The 21,251-nt window shown below is 49.8% G+C and overlaps 1 protein-coding gene across 2 annotated transcripts in view; it reads right to left on the reverse strand.

Annotated features, from left to right (window-relative positions):
• CFAP99 (cilia and flagella associated protein 99) overlaps positions 1-21,251 on the reverse strand; it is a 545,884-nt gene that overhangs the window by 410,275 nt on the left and 114,358 nt on the right. For both annotated transcript variants that reach the window (XM_085643346.1, XM_085643347.1), the window contains exon 4: positions 16,809-16,903. In XM_085643346.1, coding sequence (XP_085499472.1) covers positions 16,809-16,903 — 95 coding nt within the window. The remainder of the gene's footprint in view (positions 1-16,808; positions 16,904-21,251) is intronic.

Here is a 21,251-nt window from a genome sequence, read left to right on the forward strand (position 1 = left end):
GCCCACATCCTCCCGTACCGAAGGCCACCAGAATTGCCTCAGGACCCTGTCAAGGGTTTTCTCTCTACCGTTGTGACCTGCGCAGGGTAGAATATGACACCATTTGAATGCTTGAAGACGTAAGGCCCGAATGGGCAGAAGTATCTGCTTTCCCCGTATCGGTATGTCATGAATCAAGCTCCAGCTGGGATTGCTTCTCAGCCAGGTTTTCCATCGGTTTGTCTGGACGTTCCGGGATACACTTCTCAAGAACGGATCTGTGCACGTCGCCCCTATCACGTGTTCAGGGCTGATGATGGCTCCTTTAGGTGAATTAGGGAGAGTGGCCTGGGAAGCTTGCCGGGATAAAGCGTCTGCTTTTTTGTTTTCCTTTCCAGGCCTATAAGTAACAAGAAAGTTATATCCCGCAAAAAAGAGAGTCCACCTTAGTTGACGGGGGGTTAGGTGTCTCGCTGCCGTCATGAACTGTAAGTTCCTGTAGTCGGTATATACCGTAACCACGTGTCTGGCACCCATGAGATGATGCCTCCATTCACTGAAGGCGTCTTTGATGGCAAGTAGTTCTTTTTCGGCGATGTTGTAATTGCACTCCGCGGAATTCAATTTTCGTGACATGTATGCCACTGGATGCAGTTGCCCTGTTTCGACATGTCTCTGGGATAACACCGCTCCCAATGCTGTGTCGGAGGCATCGGCCTCCACGATGAATGGATATTCCGGGTGTGCATGAGCCAACACCGGGGCCGTAGAAAACGCCTCTTTTAGCTCATCGAAACCCTTTTGGGCCCCAGCGGTCCACTGGAACACCGCCTTCTTGCGCAACAGCTGAGTGAGAGGGGTTGCCAAGTCTGAGAAGTGGTGGATAAAGCGACGATAGAAGTTGGCAAACCCCAAGAAACACTGTACATCTCTGAGGTTGTGGGGAGTAGGCCATTGTTTAACTGCCAATACCTTCCTTTCTGACATTTCCTGCCCCCAGGGCGTGAGGTTCACCCCTAGAAATTCCACAGACGTCACCCCAAACTCGCACTTACTGATTTTGCAAAATAAGTGGTGTTTTCGTAGAGTTTGAAGGATGGTTTTTACATGTTGCGTATGCTCCCTGGTGTCCTGGGAGTAGATTAAAATGTCATCGATGTACACTATGACAAAGTGGTCCAGATATTCGCGGAGCACATCGTTTAGGAAGAATTGAAAGGCCGCGGGGGCATTGCATAGCCCGAAGGGCATAACTAAGTACTCATAGAGTCCGAATCTGCTTTTAAACGCAGTCTTCCATTCGTCCCCTCTCCTCATTCGGACTAAATGGTATGCCCCCTTCAGATCTAATCGCGTGTAGATCGCTGCCTCTTTTACCTGCTCCAACAGAACGTTGATTAGTGGTAGCGGATACCGGTTCTTCACGGTAATGGCATTTAACGCCCTGTAGTCCACGCACGCGCGAAGTTCGCCATTGGCCTTAGGAATGAAGAAGAGAGGCGACGCTGCTGGGGATTTTGACACTCTTATAAACCCCAGGCCCAAATACTTATCCAAATACTCCCTGAGGTACTTATGTTCTGGCTCCGTTAGGGCATACACCCGTCCCGCGGGAACGACCGCCCCAGGTATCAGGTCTATTTGGCAATCGTACGCCCTGTGGGGCGGCAGTACTTCGGCGTTGTCCTCGTTGAAAACATCGTTGTATTCTTTATAGACCTCGGGTAATGTTACTGCTTGTTCGACTGCGGTCGCCACCTGGTAACAAGTTGCCAATGACATGGCAGGGTTTCTTGCGGGAACGTTGCAGTTCGCTAGACAGTAGTCGGATGTAAACTGCAGGGTTTTTTCGAGCCAATTTATGAGAGGGTTGTGGAGGCATAACCAAGGCAACCCTAGTATCACTCCGTAATGGGGTGCTGGAATAACGTTAAAGGAAATCAACTCCTGGTGCTCCGTCCCCTGTTTTACCGATAAAGGTCCTGTATGGTATCTCACCGGTCCTGAATCCAACATTTTTCCATCAACCGCAAACACCATCTCCGGCATGCTTTTCTCCTGTAACGTTATTCCGAGCCGTACCACCTGATCTTGGTCCATAAAACACCCCGTGGCCCCAGAATCCAATAACGCCCGGACTGGCAACCACCTGTCTTGCACCAAGATGTGCACGTCCACATAAAAATGGCTTCTTTCCTTGGTCTTCAAGTCTTCCAACGAAGGGATGTACAGTGCGCTCAAAGGATTCCCTTCATCCTCCTTTAAGCTGGAGCGTTTCCCGCCTCCGAGAGGGTGGTTCTTGTAACCGCAGCTTTCTGTTCCGGTCGTGGAGCTTTGGGCCGCAGACTGCATTCGCGAATGAAATGCCCCTTCCGTCCGCAATACAAGCATAGGCCTCTCTTCCGCCTATACTCTCGTTCTTCGGAGGTGAGCGGGGAACGGACGGCTCCAATTTCCATAGGCTCGGTTTTTGAGGAACCAGGGTGGTTTGCTGCCCTAGTAGGTTCCACAGTAGGCACCGGTCTCTCCCGCCGTCTGTGGTCCCCTTTTCTCATGCTTAGGCGATGATCCAACCTTAACACCAAACTGATGAGTGCGTCACAGGTGACCGGTTGCGGGTCGATCTGCGCCACCACATCCTTCAGGTCTTCGCTTAGCCCTTGATGGAAAAGAGCCGCTTGCTTCTCTTCTGGCCACTCGGTTTCAGTGATCAGTCTCCTAAAATCGTTAATATAGGAGATAACATCCCTATTGCCTTGTCGCAATTCTAGCAGATCTCTGTCGGCCGAGAGCGTGGCGGCTCGACGGTTGAATGTTTTCTCGAATTCTTCCAGAAATGCATTCCAATCATATAGGAGCTGATCGTCTCTTCTCACCAGCGGGACTGCCCATTGAGCTGCGTCCCCAGATAAATACGAGAGAAGAAAGGCGACCTTTGAATGGTTTGTGTTAAACGCCCTAGCCCTACAGGTAAAATGTAACATTACTTGCGTGAGAAAGACTTGCAACTTCCCGCCTTCCCCGCTGAACCTTTCAGGAGTAGCTAATGGTACTGGCGTGGGAATCTCCACAACAACGGGAGCCGTAGGGGTGGCGCGGGGTAAGCCTGCATCAAAGGGATTGCGTTCCATGCGATCTACCTGCGCCTGTAGTGTTGCTGTTTCTGTTCTAGAGGCAGCTACCTCAGCCTGCAACAAGGCCAACGCAGCTATAACATCCTCAAAGGTGGCCATCCCACCGTGCGACTGGGAGGACAGTTATCCGTGGGCCGGTTATTTTGTCGCCGTCCAAGTGTCCTCAGAGTCGCACGATGCTGTAAGGGGTCCACCTCCCGATAACCCCTTGGTCTGATAGATATATAACAGACACAGAAGGGTGATCAGGCGAGGGAAGGAAAGGAAGGGGACAGCTGGGAGGGAGATCTGAAAGAGAAAGAACAACATGCAATGGTTACATCAGCCCCTATCTCTCTCTCTATCACCCCGTTCTTCCCTAGCTCCCCCTTTTACCTGTAAAAGAAAGAATGCTCTCGGGGAACAGGAGACTGGAATGACCTGCTCGCAAGGCAACTGGAACCCTACAGACAAGATACTAATCAGCAGAGGTCGTATTATGCATGCACCCTCGTAACTCCCCTCAGCTAAAGGACCTACCATGAACTCAGGATTCTTCTCAGTACAGGGGGGAAGGATGTATGCCAGCAGTCACCTTTCCACCCCTGTATGGAGTACAAACGAACACACATAAAATGCAGCAGGGCAATGAACAGGATACTTCTCCTGGTCGCCCCCACGGGTTCTCAAGACGAACCTCTGTCACACTGTTATACTACCAACAGGCAGAGTTCACAATATACAAGAACGATAAGATGCTGTCCCTGAGGCGACTATATAGTACTCCCACAACACCAATGCGGGAATATCGCTTTCCGAAAGTTAAAGCCCTCCGCCCTATTGTGTGTCAATTGAGAGCAATGACCGGAGTGAACACCGGACCTAGGTGTTTGCGACCCCGCACGCCGTAGTTCGGCTTCCAACGGGGCCACGGAAATTTAGGGCAGGGACAAACAAAGACAAGCTCCCCTTCGCGAGGAGTGCTGGACCAAACCAACACGGAGAATGGCGACCCCGCACGCCTCAATGCGGCATCCAACGGGGCCACTGTACTCGGACCCTGAAAGACAAGACGAACCTCGCCTTGTTACAGCAGAAACAACCAACGAATGTCTGAACGACAGAAGCCAGCAAAGAACCACAGTTTTGGTGCAGAGCACCCCTACCCGAACGCTGTTCTCCGCTTGCACTTCCGACCTGGATACAAAATAACCGGCACCTGACTGCAGCCGGATGTTTCCTTTTCTTCGCCGGAGCGTCCAGCGTGCTGATCGCCCTTTGAGTTGGATCGCTGCTCTTGCCTTCAGGCCATGGGGAAGCCGCTGCGCGTTCCGGGTGCGGCACAGACTGATCACGTGGAGGACCCACTCGACTCTCAGGATCAAGACCCAGCTGGAACCCTGGTGGCGGGGCTACAGCAGCAGCAACTGGAACAAATACTCAAGGCCATATCGGACACGAGGGAGGCACTACGCCACTATATAGCGCAGGTGTCCACGAGCCTTGGACTATTCGTGCTGATCATGGGAAACTGGTTGACCGCGTCAAAAGCACGGAACTCAAGCTTGAGACACTGGAACCTGCCCAGAAGGCGACGGAAGCATTGTTGGGTGACTTGTCGCGCAGAGTGCAGCTGCTGGAGAAGAGGGCCGAAGAGGCAGAAGGGCACAACAGGCGCAACAACGTGCGGGTGGTGGGCCTGCCCGAAAAAATTGAAGGGGACAACATGGTCGACTACCTGGAAAAGTGGCTGTGAGAGGTGGAGACGCCAGAAGGATTATCGCAGTTCCATACCCTTGAGAGAGGTAACCGAGTGCCGGCCCCCCCGCCGGCTTTGGGCCGTCCCCCTAGGCCGGTGGTCGCACGCCTGCTGCATTTCAGGGACCGTGACCTAATACTGCGGAATGCCCGGACATCTGGCCCATACAGAGTGGACAATGCCTCAGTCTCCCTTTACCCTGATTACTCCCAGGAGGTCCAGCGGAGCCGCTTTTCCTTTATGACAATTAAGAAGGCCCTTCGTGCGGAGGGGATACAGTATGCTCTGTTCTTTCTGGCACGTTTGAAGGTGATGGTGGACGGGACTGCTACTTTCTTTGACGCGCCAGACGACGCATGGCACTGGATAGAGCAGTACCGCGCGGGTGGGGACGGCGCTGGACAGCGGGAACCAGAGGTTGGGACCCAGCCAAAACCTCGACGGGGCCGCCGAAACAGGAAACGTGTGGCGAGTGGACAGTCACCGTCGACCTCTCAGACGGAGCTGGAGAGGCAAGCGGCTCTACAGGCGGTTTCCATCATTTCTGGAGCGGCGACTGAGGCCTCGCTAGCGGATTCAGGATCTCGGCGGGGCTCCGAAGGGGTGGGGTCGGAGGGGCCGGAGGGTTATGGGGAAGACGTCGGACGTCTACCAGAGGTTACACCAAGAACTGCCGATGGCCTGTTGGACGAGTGACGATGCCTGTCTTCAATCTGTGTACAGTAAGGGGAGGCGCGCCAGTAGCTGCTTTGTGGCAAAGTGGGGAGTGGGTATAGTTCTGCTGAAGATAGTGGGGGGCCTGGTTCCTGGCTCGGACGGGGAGCGGTTTTGGGGGGGGGGGGGTTCCTAACCGGGGGGGTCGCTGGGGGCAGGACACTGCCGGGAGGAGGGGAATCCGACATTTGAGGCCCGACCTATAGGCTGGGCTGGTGAGATCGCTGTCCGGCTCGTCTTGGTGCTGGGTCACCCCCTCTACCTCACACTTACTGTGAGACTCTGGTAGCTACCAGGGTATTTTCCTTCGTTGGGTCTGTGTTTGGATGGGTGTCACGGGGTCGCTACCGAGGAAGGTCGGGGTGGAGACATTAACGATTCTTCGTTTCCACCCCGGCCACAGGACACTGACGGCTCCTTTAACGTGGACTGGAGCTTTAAGGAGGCAGGATGGGCAGGTCCGGCGTCAGCAGCCATAGACCAATCAGAAACGGACTGGAGAGTAAAGGAAACCCGGAAGACGACAGAGGCGCGAGAGCCGGAGGAAGGAGCGGAGGAGAAGAGCGAGAGCGAGTGTCGGAGGGAGTCAGAGGCGGTGAAGAGAGGAGAGCGAAGGACGGTGGAGCGGCTGGGGAGAGCGGTGAAGAGAGGAGAGCGAAGGACGGTGGAGCGGCTGGGGAGAGCGGAATCGGAGAGACTGGAGAGCCAGGAGGCCTACGGCAACGCGATTCGCCGCGCCACGTTCCCGGAGGAGCGTGGCTGGGAAAGGTACGGGACCGAGTCCTGGGTTTTGCATTTCCACGGGGAGGGACTGGATAGTGGGAGTCGGGGAGGTCACGGGGGTGTGAGTGTTATTTTTTGGATACCGTTACTTTTCCGCCTTTATCCCCTCACATTCCTCTACGAGTATTCCTTCATTTTTTGCTTGTGAATATAACGTGGTGGCAGCCCCGGTGATCCCACACTCCCTTAGTCCTTCTTCCTTCTAGTCCGACGGACTTCATCTCACCCGTGTGTCCCTTTTGTTTTGTTGTCTTCCCATATTAACATCCGGAGGGAATCGGAGGGAGAGCCAGAACCAGTAGGAGGCGATCCACAAGAAGAAGAAAGAGTGGGAAGACGTTGTCACACGCACCTCCACGTTGTCTTTCATACAACTCAATAAAGAACAGAAACCCCATAATCTTGTGTGCCGCGGCTCATTTCCCTGTCCAGGGACCCAATACGACAAGTGGCGAGCCAGATAGGAGCCAAAAGAACCCCGTCCGATAAAGGATGGAGGCCCTGATACACCAAATGAAGGAGGGCCAGGCTAAACTAGAGTGGGCTGTGGAAAAAACCTCTAGTCAGGCAGAGGCCGACCGCGCCGTCTTCACAACTGCGTTGCAGAATCAAGCAGATACAATGATAAAACTGGCTGAAGGACATGCACAATTGTTAGCCACGTTAGGACAGGGTAGGGCCAGCAACCCACCTGGGACCGTAGTCCCTCTACAAAGGTTTGTACCGGGGGATGACCCACTGGCGTTTTTTCTTAATTTTGAAAGGGCCGCGAGGGCCAGTGCTTGGCCAGGAGAACGGTGGCCCTTCTACCTCGCTCCTCTCTTGACAGGGGACGCCCAAGCGGCCTACCAAATGATAAACAAAGACGGGACCACTACCTATACACTAGTGAAACAGTATATCCTGGATAGGCTGGGGGTAGACGACGAAACACATCGACTGCGGTTCCGTCAGGAAAGGGGAATAGCGGGAGAATTGCAAAAAACATTGTTTTACAAACTCAAAGGGGCAGCAGACTTATGGCTTAAACCCCAGGAAGGCAACCTAGAAGAAGTGATGAATAAAATTTATCTTGAGCAATTCTTGGAAGCACTCCCCTATGCAACCCAGCGCTGGCTAAGACAACATGCCGGGTTAACGCTGGAACAAGCCATCGAGATGGCGACTTCCTTTGCCCGGGCTCAAGGACGAGCCCCCGTCAGAGAACAAGAAAAAAACAATCGGATTGGTATCTCCGGAAAAACAGAAAAGAAAGTCCCGAAACCCATACCACCCCATCCCCGCATGGCTCGTATGGACATCCCGACATACTCCGGGCCCCAATGTTATGATTGCGGAGAGTGGGGACACATAGCAGGATATTGTCGCAAAAACGAGAAATAGAAGAAGAACCCATGGATGTGAGCTATGCACCCCGCTCTATCCTCTTCGCCCAAGAAACCGGGCCTGTGTTCTACATAAGTGTGCACCTCAATGGGAGGGTGATAAGGGCTCTCCTGGACTCAGGCTGTAAACACTCCGTGATGAGACAGGAATTGATAAGCCCCTCTTGCCTTATATCCGGTAGAACTGTCCATATTAGGTGTATACACGGGGATGTGAAAGAGTATCCTGTAGCTAAACTTACCTTGGGGACCGAGTTCGGAGTACAGTTGGAGGTGGTGGTGGGGGTCTTGGAATTTCTTCCCGAACAACTAATCATAGGGATAGATAACCCGTGTTTCACTCCAATGATGCAAGAAGCCCTGAGACCCCCCAACCATGACATTTTCCTTACCCCTGAACCGTGGGCGAGAGACAACCATTTTCGAACAGCCCAACTGAACGATGCTAGTCTCACTCATGCTTGGCAAAAAGCCCGAGAACCCCGAGACCCTCAAGATAGAGTCTACCCCACGTTCATCGAACAAAACGGACTACTCTATAGACTAGCTAAACATGGTGCGGTACCACAACTGTTGGTCCCTGCAGGGTTCAGGGACCAAATCCTTTTTTTTGCTCACGCGCATCTGTTGGCTGGTCATTCAGGAGCAGAAAAAACAGGACAGTCCATTTTACAACATTTCTTTTGGCCGGGGGTATATGCCCAATTCCAAAAATATTGTCAAGAATGTCAGGTTTGTCAGCGGCGTAATCCTTACATCCCTCCTCCAGTCCCCCTCCATCCCCTACCCATCATTGGCACTCCCTTCGATAGACTAGGGATGGACCTTATAGGGCCCTTACCCAAATCGGGGCGTGGACACCAGTATGCCTTGGTAGTAATAGACTATGCTACACGATATCCAGAAGCCTTCCCACTAAGGGCTGCTACCTCCGCCGCTATTGCCCAAAGACTTGTAGAGGTGTTTTCACGAATGGGGTTCCCTAGAGAGATCCTTACCGATCAGGGAACCCCTTTCGTCTCTAGACTAATGAAACATGTATGTGACCAATTGGGTATAAAACATATAAAAACATCAGTTTATCATCCCCAGACAGATGGGTTGGTAGAACGCTATAACGGCAGCCTTAAGCTTACCTTAAAGAAACTCCTGTCTGGGGATGGTAAGCATTGGGACCAGCTACTTCCATTAGCCCTATTTGTACTACGTAGCCAAAAACAAGCCAGTTTAGGAGCATCTCCCTCTGAATTGCTCTTCGGCCGTAAACCAAGAACCCTGCTTGAAATCACTAAGGACAGTTGGGAGAGGGAGGGACTACAAGAAGCCGAAGCCCTACTCGACTATACCCAACAACTACAAACTAGGTTGCATAAGCTCCGCTCTTTAGCTCAGAACCAGTTAGCCGTGAGTCAAGTCAAACATAAAACGTTCTATGACCGGGGCACCAAGTGGAGAGAGTTAGACATAGGGGACTGGGCGCTAGTATTATTACCTACTTCCTCCCACAAGCAAAAAAAGGAATGGCAAGGCCCTTTTCAGATACTCAGGAAGATAGGAAAAACCACCTACATCCTACAGTTATCAGGAAAGAAAACCCAAATGTACCACATTAATCTCTTGAAAAAGTGGTTAGGACCCCCTCTGTCCCTAACACATACGGTGTCTATGGCCTCCTACACGCCCCACACCGTCAACGAAACCCCCATTAACCCTGATCTAACGGCCTCACAAGGGGAACAAATCCACGCTCTACTGTTAAGATACTCTGATATCTTCTCCGACCAACCAGGGAGAACACACCTTGCAGAACACACAATCTCCTCTCCTCCAGGGGTTGTGGTGAAACAGAAGCCCTATAGGATACCCGAAGCCCGAAGGGTGGCGTTTCAAGAGGAAATATCCCGAATGTTAAAATCCGGAGTAATCGTCCCGTCACATAGCAACTGGTGTTCTCCCGTGGTCCTAGTGCCAAAACCGGATGGCAGCATCCGATTTTGTATTGACTTCAGGGCCGTAAACCGGGTGTCTAAACAGGACGCCTACCCCCTCCCTAGAGTGGACGAACTTGTTGAACGCCTTGGTGAGGCCAGTTACATAACAACCATAGACCTCACTAAGGGGTACTGGCAGATCCCACTGTCCCCCAATGACCAAGAGAAAACCACCTTTTCCACACCTTCAGGCCACTATCATTTCACTGTGCTCCCTTTTGGATTGCATGGAGCACCAGCCACTTTTCAGAGAGCAATGGATACTCTCTTGACTCCACATCTACGATACTCGGCAGCTTACTTAGACGATACCGTAGTGTTTAGCAAGAGCTGGGAAGACCACCTGGTACACTTGGGAGGCATCTTTGACAGTCTTAGACAGGCCAATCTTCACATTAACGCAAAAAAAATCGAGGGTGGCCTTTCGGAAGGTTAGATACCTAGGGTATCTCTTGGGGGAGGGACATATCGCCCCGCAATCTGAGAAAGTGGCCGCTATACTAGCCGTCCCCTATCCCCAGACTAAATGGGACTTACGAGCCTTTTTAGGTTTGGTAGGGTACTACCGTAGGTTCATAGCCCAGTTTGCTGATTTAGCAGGACCACTTACCGATCTTCTGAAAAAAACACATCCCTCTCCCCGGTTACGTGCCCCCACTGAGCAGGAAGAGCGGGCCTTTCGGGCCCTAAAGACCGCACTTACCACCTCCCCGGTACTAATGACCCCGGACTTTACTAAACCATTCATTCTACAGACGGATGCCTCGGGTGTTGGGATTGGAGCGGTGCTCTCACAAACATATGAGGAGGGACAGGAGCGACCCCTTCTTTATCTGAGCCTAAAACTATTTCCAAGAGAGCAGGCGTACTCAACTGTGAAAAAAGAATGTCTGGGAGTTAAGTGGGGGGTGGACAAGCTCCGGTATTATCTGGAGGGCAGACCCTTCGTTCTTTATACAGACCATGCCCCCCTCACCTGGCTACAGCGAAACCGGGGACATAATGAACGTATACTACGTTGGTTTTTGGCTTTACAACCCTACCAAATAGACGTCCGTCATCGCAAAGGGACACTACAAGGGAGCGCTGATTTCCACTCCTGCTTTACTTGTTCCCCCGATCGGGGTATTCCAGGGGGGGGGATTTGTCACGGAGTCGCTACCGAGGAAGGTCGGGGTGGAGACATTAACGATTCTTCGTTTCCACCCCGGCCACAGGACACTGACGGCTCCTTTAAAGTGGACTGGAGCTTTAAGGAGGCAGGATGGGCAGGTCCGGCGTCAGCAGCCGTAGACCAATCAGAAAACGGACTGGAGAGTAAAGGAAACCCGGAAGACGACAGAGGCGCGAGAGCCGGAGGAAGGAGGAAGGAGCGGAGGAGAAGAGCGAGAGCGAGTGTCGGAGGGAGTCAGAGGCGGTGAAGAGAGGAGAGCGAAGGACGGTGGAGCGGCTGGGGAGAGCGGTGAAGAGAGGAGAGCGAAGGACGGTGGAGCGGCTGGGGAGAGCGGAATCGGAGAGACTGGAGAGCCAGGAGGCCTACGGCAACGCGATTCGCCCCGCCACGTTCCTGGAGGAGCGTGGCTGGGAAAGGTACGGGACCGAGTCCTGGGTTTTGCATTTCCACGGGGAGGGACTGGATAGTGGGAGTCGGGGAGGTCACGGGGGTGTGAGTGTTATTTTTTGGATACCGTTACTTTTCCGCCTTTATCCCCTCACATTGCTCTACGAATATTCCTTCATTTTTTGCTTGTGAATATAACGTGGTGGCAGCCCCGGTGATCCCACACTCCCTTAGTCCTTCTTCCTTCTATTCCGACGGACTTCATCTCACCCGTGTGTCCCTTTTGTTTTGTTGTCTTCCCATATTAACATCCGGAGGGAATCGGAGGGAGAGCCGGAACCAGTAGGAGGCGATCCACAAGAAGAAGAAAGAGTGGGAAGACGTTGTCACACGCACCTCCACGTTGTCTTTCATACAACTCAATAAAGAACAGAAACCCCATAATCTTGTGTGCCGCGGCTCATTTCCCTGTCCAGGGACCCAATACGACAATGGGTAACTATGGTTTAGAGCCTGTTCTGGGGAAGGGAGGGAGGGGGATGTTTTGCAAGGGTTGTCAGTGTGCCCGCTAGGCTGCATTGGATTGTGTTATGTTGTGTCCTTCTATATGGCGACCCGACTTGAATTAAAATTTGTCACTTGGAATGTGCGAGGGCTGAATTCCATGAGAAAACGTTATAAAGTGCATGCATATTTGGTCCGCAGGGGGATCCAGGTGGCCTTTTTGCAGGAAACACACATTGACCAGGCGTTGCAGAGGAGATGGAGGGGACAGTTATTTTACACTACTTTTTCTGCATTTGCTAGAGGGACTTTAATTTGGGTGCGGTCCGGGGTTCCCTTCAAACCCATGAACACGCTGGTAGATCCGGAGGGGAGGTTTGTGTTGGTGTTCGGCCGTCTAGATGGCCGAGATGTGACATTCTGCAGTGTCTATGGCCCGAATTCCGACCACACCGCATTCTTTGCGCGGCTTTCTGGGAGGCTGGCGTCGTTTCTAGTACGGTGTTCCTCGGGGGGGTCTTTAATTCTGTCACTGATGTGGAGTTGAATCGTTCTCACCCCCCGCTGGCTCAGTCGGCGGTACGCAGAGTGGCCAGGGTGAGAAGGGACTGGCAGGAAGCGTGGGGCCTTGTGGATGCCTGGCGGGTACAACATCCGTTAGACAGGGACTATTCATTCTACTCAGCGCCGCATGATTTACATGTTCGGCTTGATGGCTTTTTATGTACCCAGGAAGCCCTGGAACTCACGCGCCATAGCGAGTATCTGGCAAAGACACTCTCGGACCACAACCCCTGTTTGATAATGATACTCTGGTCGCAGCAGCGGCAAGTGATCCCGACGTGGCGTTTGAATCCGGTGACGCTGGAAGATCCCGTGTTTAATGCAGAGCTAGGGGAGGGCGTAGAGCGCTACTTTTTAGACAACTCGGGGACGGCGACGAGCAGAGCTCATGAATGGGATGCGCTTAAAGCGGTGGTGAGAGGGATTTGCATCTCGTCCGTCGCTGGGACGCGTAAGGTGCTGCTGCAGGACATTGACCGGGCTGAGGTTCGGCTGCGCCAGGCGGAACTCGATGGCCACACAGATGGGGGCGCCCGGGAGGAGGTGTTGGCGGCGCAAGAGGAGGTGGCCACTCAGGTTGAGCGGCTTCGCTGCTATGACTATAAAGAATACATGGTACGAGCACACGCTGAATGGGACAAAGTAGGGTCGTTACTGGCCTGGCTGGCTAATCCGGCTGTCCGGGGATCCCCAATAGTGTCGCTGTCTACACCAGCAGGGGGCCTGGTCTACTCGCAAAAGGAGGTCAATGACCAATTCCTGGATTATTACACGCTGCTGTACCAGAGTAGGATGAGGGACCTGCCCGATGGTCTGGACGATTATTTAGAGGCTGCAGGGTTGCCACACTTGGACCCGGAACAGGGCACTACATTGGGGGCAGCTATCTCCCTGGGAGAAATCAGGGCAGCGGTTAAACACATGGCCCGGAGAAAGACTCCAGGGGCTGATGGACTCCCGGTGGAGTTCTATGCAGCGTATTTGGACATTCTGGCACCGCGTTTGCAGTCGGTGTTCAGAGAGGCGTGGGACCTGGGTAGGCTGCCGCTCACTACGAGAGAAGCGATCATAGTGCTGTTGCTGAAGAAGGGTGGGGTCCCCACCTCCAGGACGGCATACCGGCCGCTTTCCATGCTCTCGGTTGACTAGAAGATCCTCAGTAAGATTTTGGCCACGCGACTCTTGGGTCACATGAGCACCCTAGTACACCCGGATCAATCGGGTTTCATTCCCACTAGGAATACTGCGACGTGCATTCGGCGGTTGGTGCGGATCCTGGGGGAAAGAGGGGAAGGTTCGTCGGAGGCCGTGGTGCTGTCGGTGGACATCGAAAAGGCATTCGACAGTGTGGAGTGGCCGTATCTGTTCCGGGTGTTGAAGGGGTTTGGCCTGGGTGATCATTTTGTGCGTTGGACCAGCTTGTTATATAGCTCCGCCACAGCTAGGGTTCGTACGGGACGCACTATCTCAGCGGCTTGCCAGGTGGAGTGAGGCACTCGCCAGGGTTGTTCTGTATCCCCACTTTTGTTTGCGCTGGCGATTGAACCTCTTGCGGCGCATGCCCGACAGGGGCATTTCTATGAGGGTGTTCCGCAACGCGGGGAGCTCAATCACATATCCCTGTACGCGGATGACCCCCTGTTGTATCTGGCTGATGCGGGGGATTCCCTACGGGGCGCCAGAGCCCTGCTCCGGGAGTTTGGCCGCTTGTCGGGGTTGCAGGTGAATTGGACTAAGACCTGCCTGTTTCCTTTGTCCCCTGAAGTTTAGATGCCCTTGGCGCTTGAAGACCTGAGGTGGGAACCTGCCTGCTTACCGTATCTGGGCGTCCGCATATTTCACGCTCCCACCGACCTTTTTGAGGGGAATGTGGGTGGCGCGCTGAGGGGGCTCAAGGGTAGTATGGAGTTCTGGCGCACTCTCCCTCTTTCGGTAGCTGGGCGTGTAGCGCTGCTGAAGATGGTAGCGCTGCCACGGTTGCTCTACTTCTTCCGTACCTTGCCGATATGGATCCCGGTCTCCTTTTTTAAGACGCTTTGGGCACTGATGACAGGGTTTATTTGGGGATCTGGCAGACGGCGGGTGGCACTGGTCACTCTGATGAGGCCGAGGGAGGAGGGGGGGCTGACGGCCCCAGATTTTGAGTGGTACTACTTGGCGGCACAGCTGCAGTAGCTTACACAGGCCGTGGCGAGTGAGTTTAGAGGCCCTGATGGTCCACAGGGTAGAGTCATCCCTCGACATGTGTTGTCATTCATTGTGCTTCGGCAAAAAATCAGGCTGGACCAGCTCACCCTCGAGGAGCGCACACTCCGGCTATGCTGGACTCGCAGTCAGAAACGGGCAGGCTTCGTGGTCCCATATGCCCCGGAAATTCCTTTGGGCATGTGCACGGCCCTCCCTCATGGCGGGGATTGGTCGGCGTTGGCTGGCTGGGAAGAGTGTGGGGTCCACATGATTGGGGACTTATACAGGGATGGTGTCTTGTTGCCATTCCAGGATTTGCAGAGGGCTTTCGATCTGCCGAGGGGGGATTATCTTTTACACGCCGCCTTGGTGTCGGGGATTCAGAAACAATGGAAGATGGGACTGTTGGAACCCCCAACTTCATTGGGGTGTCAATACGTCACTATGGCGGCGGGTACATTCAAGGCCATCACCTGTCTATATAGGCGGCTGTCCACGGAGAGGCTTCCACCCCTGGATACCTTGCGAGGTAAATGGGAGGGAGATCTTGGTAGGCCCATTCCTGAGACGACGTGGCCGCAGTTGTTGCGGCGGGCCTGGAAGGGCACGCGCAATGCTAGGTTTCAATTGGTCCAATTTTACACTCTCCACAGGGCTTACTTAACTCCGTTTTACAGTATTTTGGAGGGTCCCACTCGCCGTGTCCCCGGTGCAATGCAGAAGGTGCTGATTTTGGTCACATGTTTTGGTCCTGCCTGGGATTAGGCTCTTATTGGGCAGATGTGGTGGCGTGTTTGAATCAAGTGACTGAGCACGAGCTGGAAGTGGAGATGGGACTTGCCTTTTGCTTCTGTTTCCGCACACCCCCAGTACTAAAATTATGAGCAAATTTTATGATTTGGGTCTGATAATGGCGAAGAGGGAGCTCACCATGCATTGGAAGGCAAGGGCTGGACCTAGCTTTCGGAGGTGGAAGGCGAGTTTCTTGTCCTGGGCAGGGAGTGAAGGGACGCTTCGTCTACAATTGGCCAGGCGTGCCTCTAATGACAAGGCACTGGACGCTGCAAGGGCGTGGGGAGCTTTAGTAGAGGGGCTTCGTTCTCCGGAGGAGCTGGACGAGGGGGACAGGGCTCCTGTAGACATGGACCAGAGTGTGGAGCCTAGGGTGGGGCCCTCTGGGACTACTGGGGAGACTGTTCAGGATGAGGCCACTTAAGTACACTCAGTGAGGAATCAGCGTCTGCACAACATATTGAGAATTGTCGAATAGTCAAGTTGGGAGCATAGAGCACATATGGGTGGCAACATGGAGCCTCCTGTCCTTTGAGAACAATGATAGTGTCTTTTCTATTGGTTTAAGTTAGGCTTTCTCGGAACACGGGGTTCTAAATGCCTAAGCTGAAGGGGGGTTGACGCGGGCACACTGACAGGGGGGGGGGGGTAGAGAGGGTGGTGGGTGTGGGAGTTAGGGAGAAAATGTTGAAGAACCGGTTTCTCCTGACATGTACAATGATGGTTGGGTCTCTTACAAGATGCTATTGTATGTAATATTGGTTTATTGGTACACTGGTTGGGAAAAACTCAATAAAATTCTTTAAAAAAAAAGAAATATCAAATGAAGTCTCATGAATATCTGGGGCCCAACAGACTTGACCGCAAAAGAAAGAATATGGGTGACTCAGGGGCTGATGATTGCTAAAAGAAATATAGCAAAGAAATGGAAGGAGCTGGATCCACCAACGTTGGATGAGTGGGGGAAAGACATGGACTGGTGTATGGTGGCAGAGAAAGCAATATATGAATCTAGGGGGTGCCCCGCTAAGTGGATGCAAGTCTTGGAAAAAAGGAATGAGTATAGGGGAACAATATATGACCCCCCACCATTTAGAAGAAGAGATGATCCAATGGACCTACCACAAGTGGGTCAAGAACTAATTGAAAGTAACTAACATGTGTTCGCAGGTTCGTTGTCCACCATGTGCCAATATAATACTGTAATTGTACATACCTTATGGATTGTCTAATCTTGTCCGTAATAATAAAAAGTTATATCTAAAAACAAAAGGAGGAAGACACAACTATTTAAATGAAAATCTTGGGCCCTAAACGTTAATTTCTAAAGCAATATGGACTGTGTGCTGGACAAATAACACCGGTGGTAGTGAGGACCAAGAATGCTTAACATCAGAATATTTGTTTTGACAGAGTGGCTTTCATTTCAGACTAATCACATTTTTTATGTCAATGACAGTACAACTGGGATTGTACCTTGTGCATTTTGGAGATATCTTGAGACTTTACAATCCTGGTAAAATTGTGCAGACCGAGTTCTTCTAGTTTAAAAGTAGCGATGTAACAGATTACTGGAAAAAAAGACAGAGAAAAGGAATACATCAGCATTCAACAGTTGAAATAATTTACTAGTTAAAGACACTGAGGGATCAATTACGATGGCGGGTGGACCGCAACAACAAAAGGGACCGCCTGCTATATGTGTGGCGGTCCCGCCATTACCATTAGGATGCTCCCGGCACGCTGGTGGGCGCATCCCGCATTTTTCAAATTGCGGCGGGCAGTGCTGTAAGCAGCACCCGCCGCAATGTGAAAAATGCATGTTGTGCATTTGCATGCACAACGTGGTAGGCACGGCGCGGTGCCTGCCACCTTGTGCATGCAAATGCAGGGGGTACCATAGGTACCCCCCATGTGCCTCCCCCACCCCCCCAACATCCTGGGGGACCGCAACGGGCCCCCAACTGCGAACACCGCATGCCTTTCCGTGGCGGCAACGCCGCCATTGGAAGGCTGCTCTCCGCCTGCATTGTAATATAGATATTCAACTCCTTTTCTGCCCGGTCGACTCGTCGACGGGCAGAAAAGCGGCGGACGGTCTTCCCGGCCGCCGCGGACCCCCCTGCCATCCTAATATGGCGGGGGGTCATTCAGGCGTGGATGGCGGGTGGATCGCCCCGCCATCCTAATAGGCCCCTGAATTCTCTCCTTTAATACAAATTCCATCTTATGCAAATGACACACATTGTACCTGTGTAAGCAAGAAAGGATGTGGTGCATGGTTAATTGCCCACCTTTGCCTCCGTGGTCTTGACCTGGGAATCAATAATGACAGAAGAGCATAGTTTGTAAGTATCGATAGATGCTTTGAGTAACAAGTCCTAGCAACATTCTCTTCACTGAAGGAATAATGTTATGATTTGCCATGACTTTTCAAGTTCAGTTCCAGTCCGGTCTACAGCTGCTGGGGATGCCTGACTCCAAACAGGCATTGGCAAAGCTAATAGGCCTGGAGTTGGCTGCCTGCATTTTCACTTTCTGAGTGATTTGTTTTGTCATGCTTGTCTGAAAAAAATGCATTTTTGTGGAAGCTGCTGGGCCTTCATCAATCTAAAAAAAACAGTGGTTAAAAGTTTAAATATTTTTTGGTCCCATATAGCCGTAGTAGTCCCTGGCAGTATAAAGACTAAATATCAAGAATAATATTATTAAGGAGCAGAAATATTGTATACAAAGATATCGCTGACAAGAATATCGATTTTCAGGTAAGTAATATTGATGTTAAAAATATCTATCTTGTTAATATCATTTACAAAGATATCATTGTTAATAATATCGTTTTTCAATTATTTTTATGCTTGTTAAAATAGATTTGAATTGTACATTTTATAAATTGTTTGTATAATTATTGTTAATGTTTTTTAGTATAGTTTGTACATTTTTAGTTATTTTTACATTTAATTTAATATATTATTTGTATTTTTAGTGCCACAGCGGGTTGTGGGGTCTATAGGGGTACAGGGTGTGAAGTAATTTGAGTATAATTAATAATGAATTTTTTATCAATATTGCATTAATAATTAGTTAGGCTGACGGTGTAGTTAGCCTAACTGATAACCCTCACCTAAAACTTAACGTATTATTAAGTTTTAGGTGAGGGTTGTGGGGTTTGTAGGGGTATAGGGTGGGAAGTAATTTAATTACAAATATTTAATAATTCATGTTTATTATTAATCATTTAATTGATAAGTAATTATGTAACTTGTGTAAATAGTGTATTGTTTATTAATATTTTTGGTGTAGATTGTGGTTTTTTTAGGGGTAAAAAGTGTGCAGGAAACTAATTATAATAATTAATAATTATGTAATTGATAATTAATTATGTACATTGTGTAATTAAGAAATGTTTTACTTTATATATCAGGTGTGGGTTGTTGTGTTTTTTATGTGTAGGGGTTGGGAAGATGATTCAATGTAATTAATTTATTATAAGTTAATTTTTATTAATTGTTGAATTGATAATTAATTATGTAAATGATGTAATTAAGGTATTTCTTTAATTATATATATGGTGCATGCTGTTGGGTTTGTAGTATAAAGGGTGGTAAGTTAATTAAATATATTTATTTTATTATTAGTTAATTACTATTAATTGTTTAATTGATAATTAATTACATAAAATGTGTAATTATTCTAAATTTAAGATATATTTTAGGTGTATGTTGTTTATTTTTCACCGCCACTATGTGAAATGGAGCATGTCCTGCATCTCCCTGCAATGCGTGGCAGGCACTGCACAGTGCCTGTCACCTGGCACAGGGAAATGTAGGGGGGTAACCAGTGCACAGGGAAATGTAGGGGGGTACCCAGTGCACAGGGAAATGTAGGGGGGTACCCAGTGCACCCACCCCCCCAACACATTGGGGGCACGCAATGGGCCCCCGGAACATGTCTCCGCATGCCTTTCCATGGCGGTTCCACGGCCGCGGAAAGGCTGGCTGCCGCCGGCATCATAATCATGCCGGCGGTGCTTGCCCCTGATCCGCCACAATTGTAGAGGTCCATCTCCGCCCGCTTGCAACCGGCGAAAAGGTGGCAGGTGGAAAATCACACCTGCCAATCGGACCGGCGGTTATCCGGGTTTTGACAGCCAGACTGGCGGCAGCTATCCGCCCGCCGTCCTAATAGACCCCACAGTGTGGTACTTTATTTATATTATTAATATTTGTTTTAATTTAAAATATTTATGAAACATTGTAATAATTTAAATATGTAATTTTTTTCATTTGAAAAATATATATGTATTTTTAAATTTAAATATTTATATTTTTTGTTATTTAATGCAGTTGTTAAAATATTTTATTTGTTTGAATTTAACTACTCTCTCTCTACTGTTGCAGAGACTGGAGTGGAGCAGCCGTTCGGGCTGTAGCTCGGACTAAAGGTCCTATGGGAAAATGCATGGGGAAAACGCGTTTTGGGACCCCCCTTTTTTCTCAGCCCCCGCTTGACGAATCCCCCCGAGACTTTCAGGGTAGGAGCGGAGCGTAGCGCCCCATTAGTTTTGAAAACTTCGCGAGGATTCGTCAACCGGCGCCAAAGTTATTCCAAATAGAATGTTGCGGATTTCCTATGGGAACACGGTCCTAACTATAACTATCTACTGGCGACCGCCAGTAGATAATATATATATATATATATATATATATATATATATATATATATATATATATATATATATATATATATATATATATATATATATATATATATATATATATATATATATATATATTTGTTATATTTTTTAAATTTAGAAAAACTTTGTAAATTGTATATATATATAAATTATAATTATTTTAATAATAGTTTCAAATTATATATATTTAACTAAACCTACAAATATATATGAGGTTTTAAAAAAACTAAGTATAACATTTATATACAATTTTAAATTATTTAAATATATTTCATTTACATTATATAACTTTTTAATGTTAATATATAAGTACAGGATAACGATATTTTTGGGTTTTAATTTCTTTGACACAATATTTATGTCCCACAATATTTATGGTTTCAATATTTTGTCGGTGAACCGACCCTGGCACCTAAAGCAACTACTCTGTGGGTGGGCACTCTCTTTGTGAAAGGGAAGAATGCAGTCACTCACAGTGAAGTTAGTAAACGCTGTAGTGGGCTTACCCACTGCCCCATGCTATATGCTGTACTGAGTGGAAGAAAAATAGGAATGTTACAAAAACAGGACAATGGATGAAGAGGGCTGGCTGAAAACCTCTAGTGTAAGAATATTGTGCATATAATTTTAGTCAAATCAACAAGTCTTGTCTAAAGCCAGACTTAAAAACTGGCAAATGGTGTGTGTTAGAATCCGGGGTCTCTGGTTGGCGCAGGTATGCGCTTGCGACAAGCAGGGACCCTTTCCTCTAAATCAGGGCAAAGGATTACTCGTGAAAAATAACCCCTGCTCACCCTCTAGGTAACGTGGCGCGAGCAGTCAGGCTAGATATCAGAGGGCATGAGGTTAAGCATTTAGGGTGCCCCACAATAACCACCAACCCACCACACAGAGACTCAAGACTGTATTTATAAAAAATAAAGCTCTTTATAAGTAGAATCTTCAAGCAGGCTTCAAAATACAGTGTTTCACTTTTCATGAGGGTTCCAGTTACTTGTTATCAATGTTCAGGAGGCCACAGTTCTTAAAGGCACACTTTGGGGGCAATATTCACTTTCTTGGGGCCTGTGCGCGTCGGAGCACCCTTCGTACGGTTCGTACGGGTGTTGGTACGCGTCGTACCACTCTTCATACGGGCGGTACACTCTTTGGAACGCTTCCTGTCTTTGCTCACACTTCCCGCGTGAATCGGCGTACGCTGTACGGACCGTACCGACGAA

The sequence above is a fragment of the Triturus cristatus genome, chromosome 2_2 (assembly GCF_964204655.1).
Source record: "Triturus cristatus chromosome 2_2, aTriCri1.1, whole genome shotgun sequence".
Classification (NCBI taxonomy): domain Eukaryota; kingdom Metazoa; phylum Chordata; class Amphibia; order Caudata; family Salamandridae; genus Triturus; species Triturus cristatus.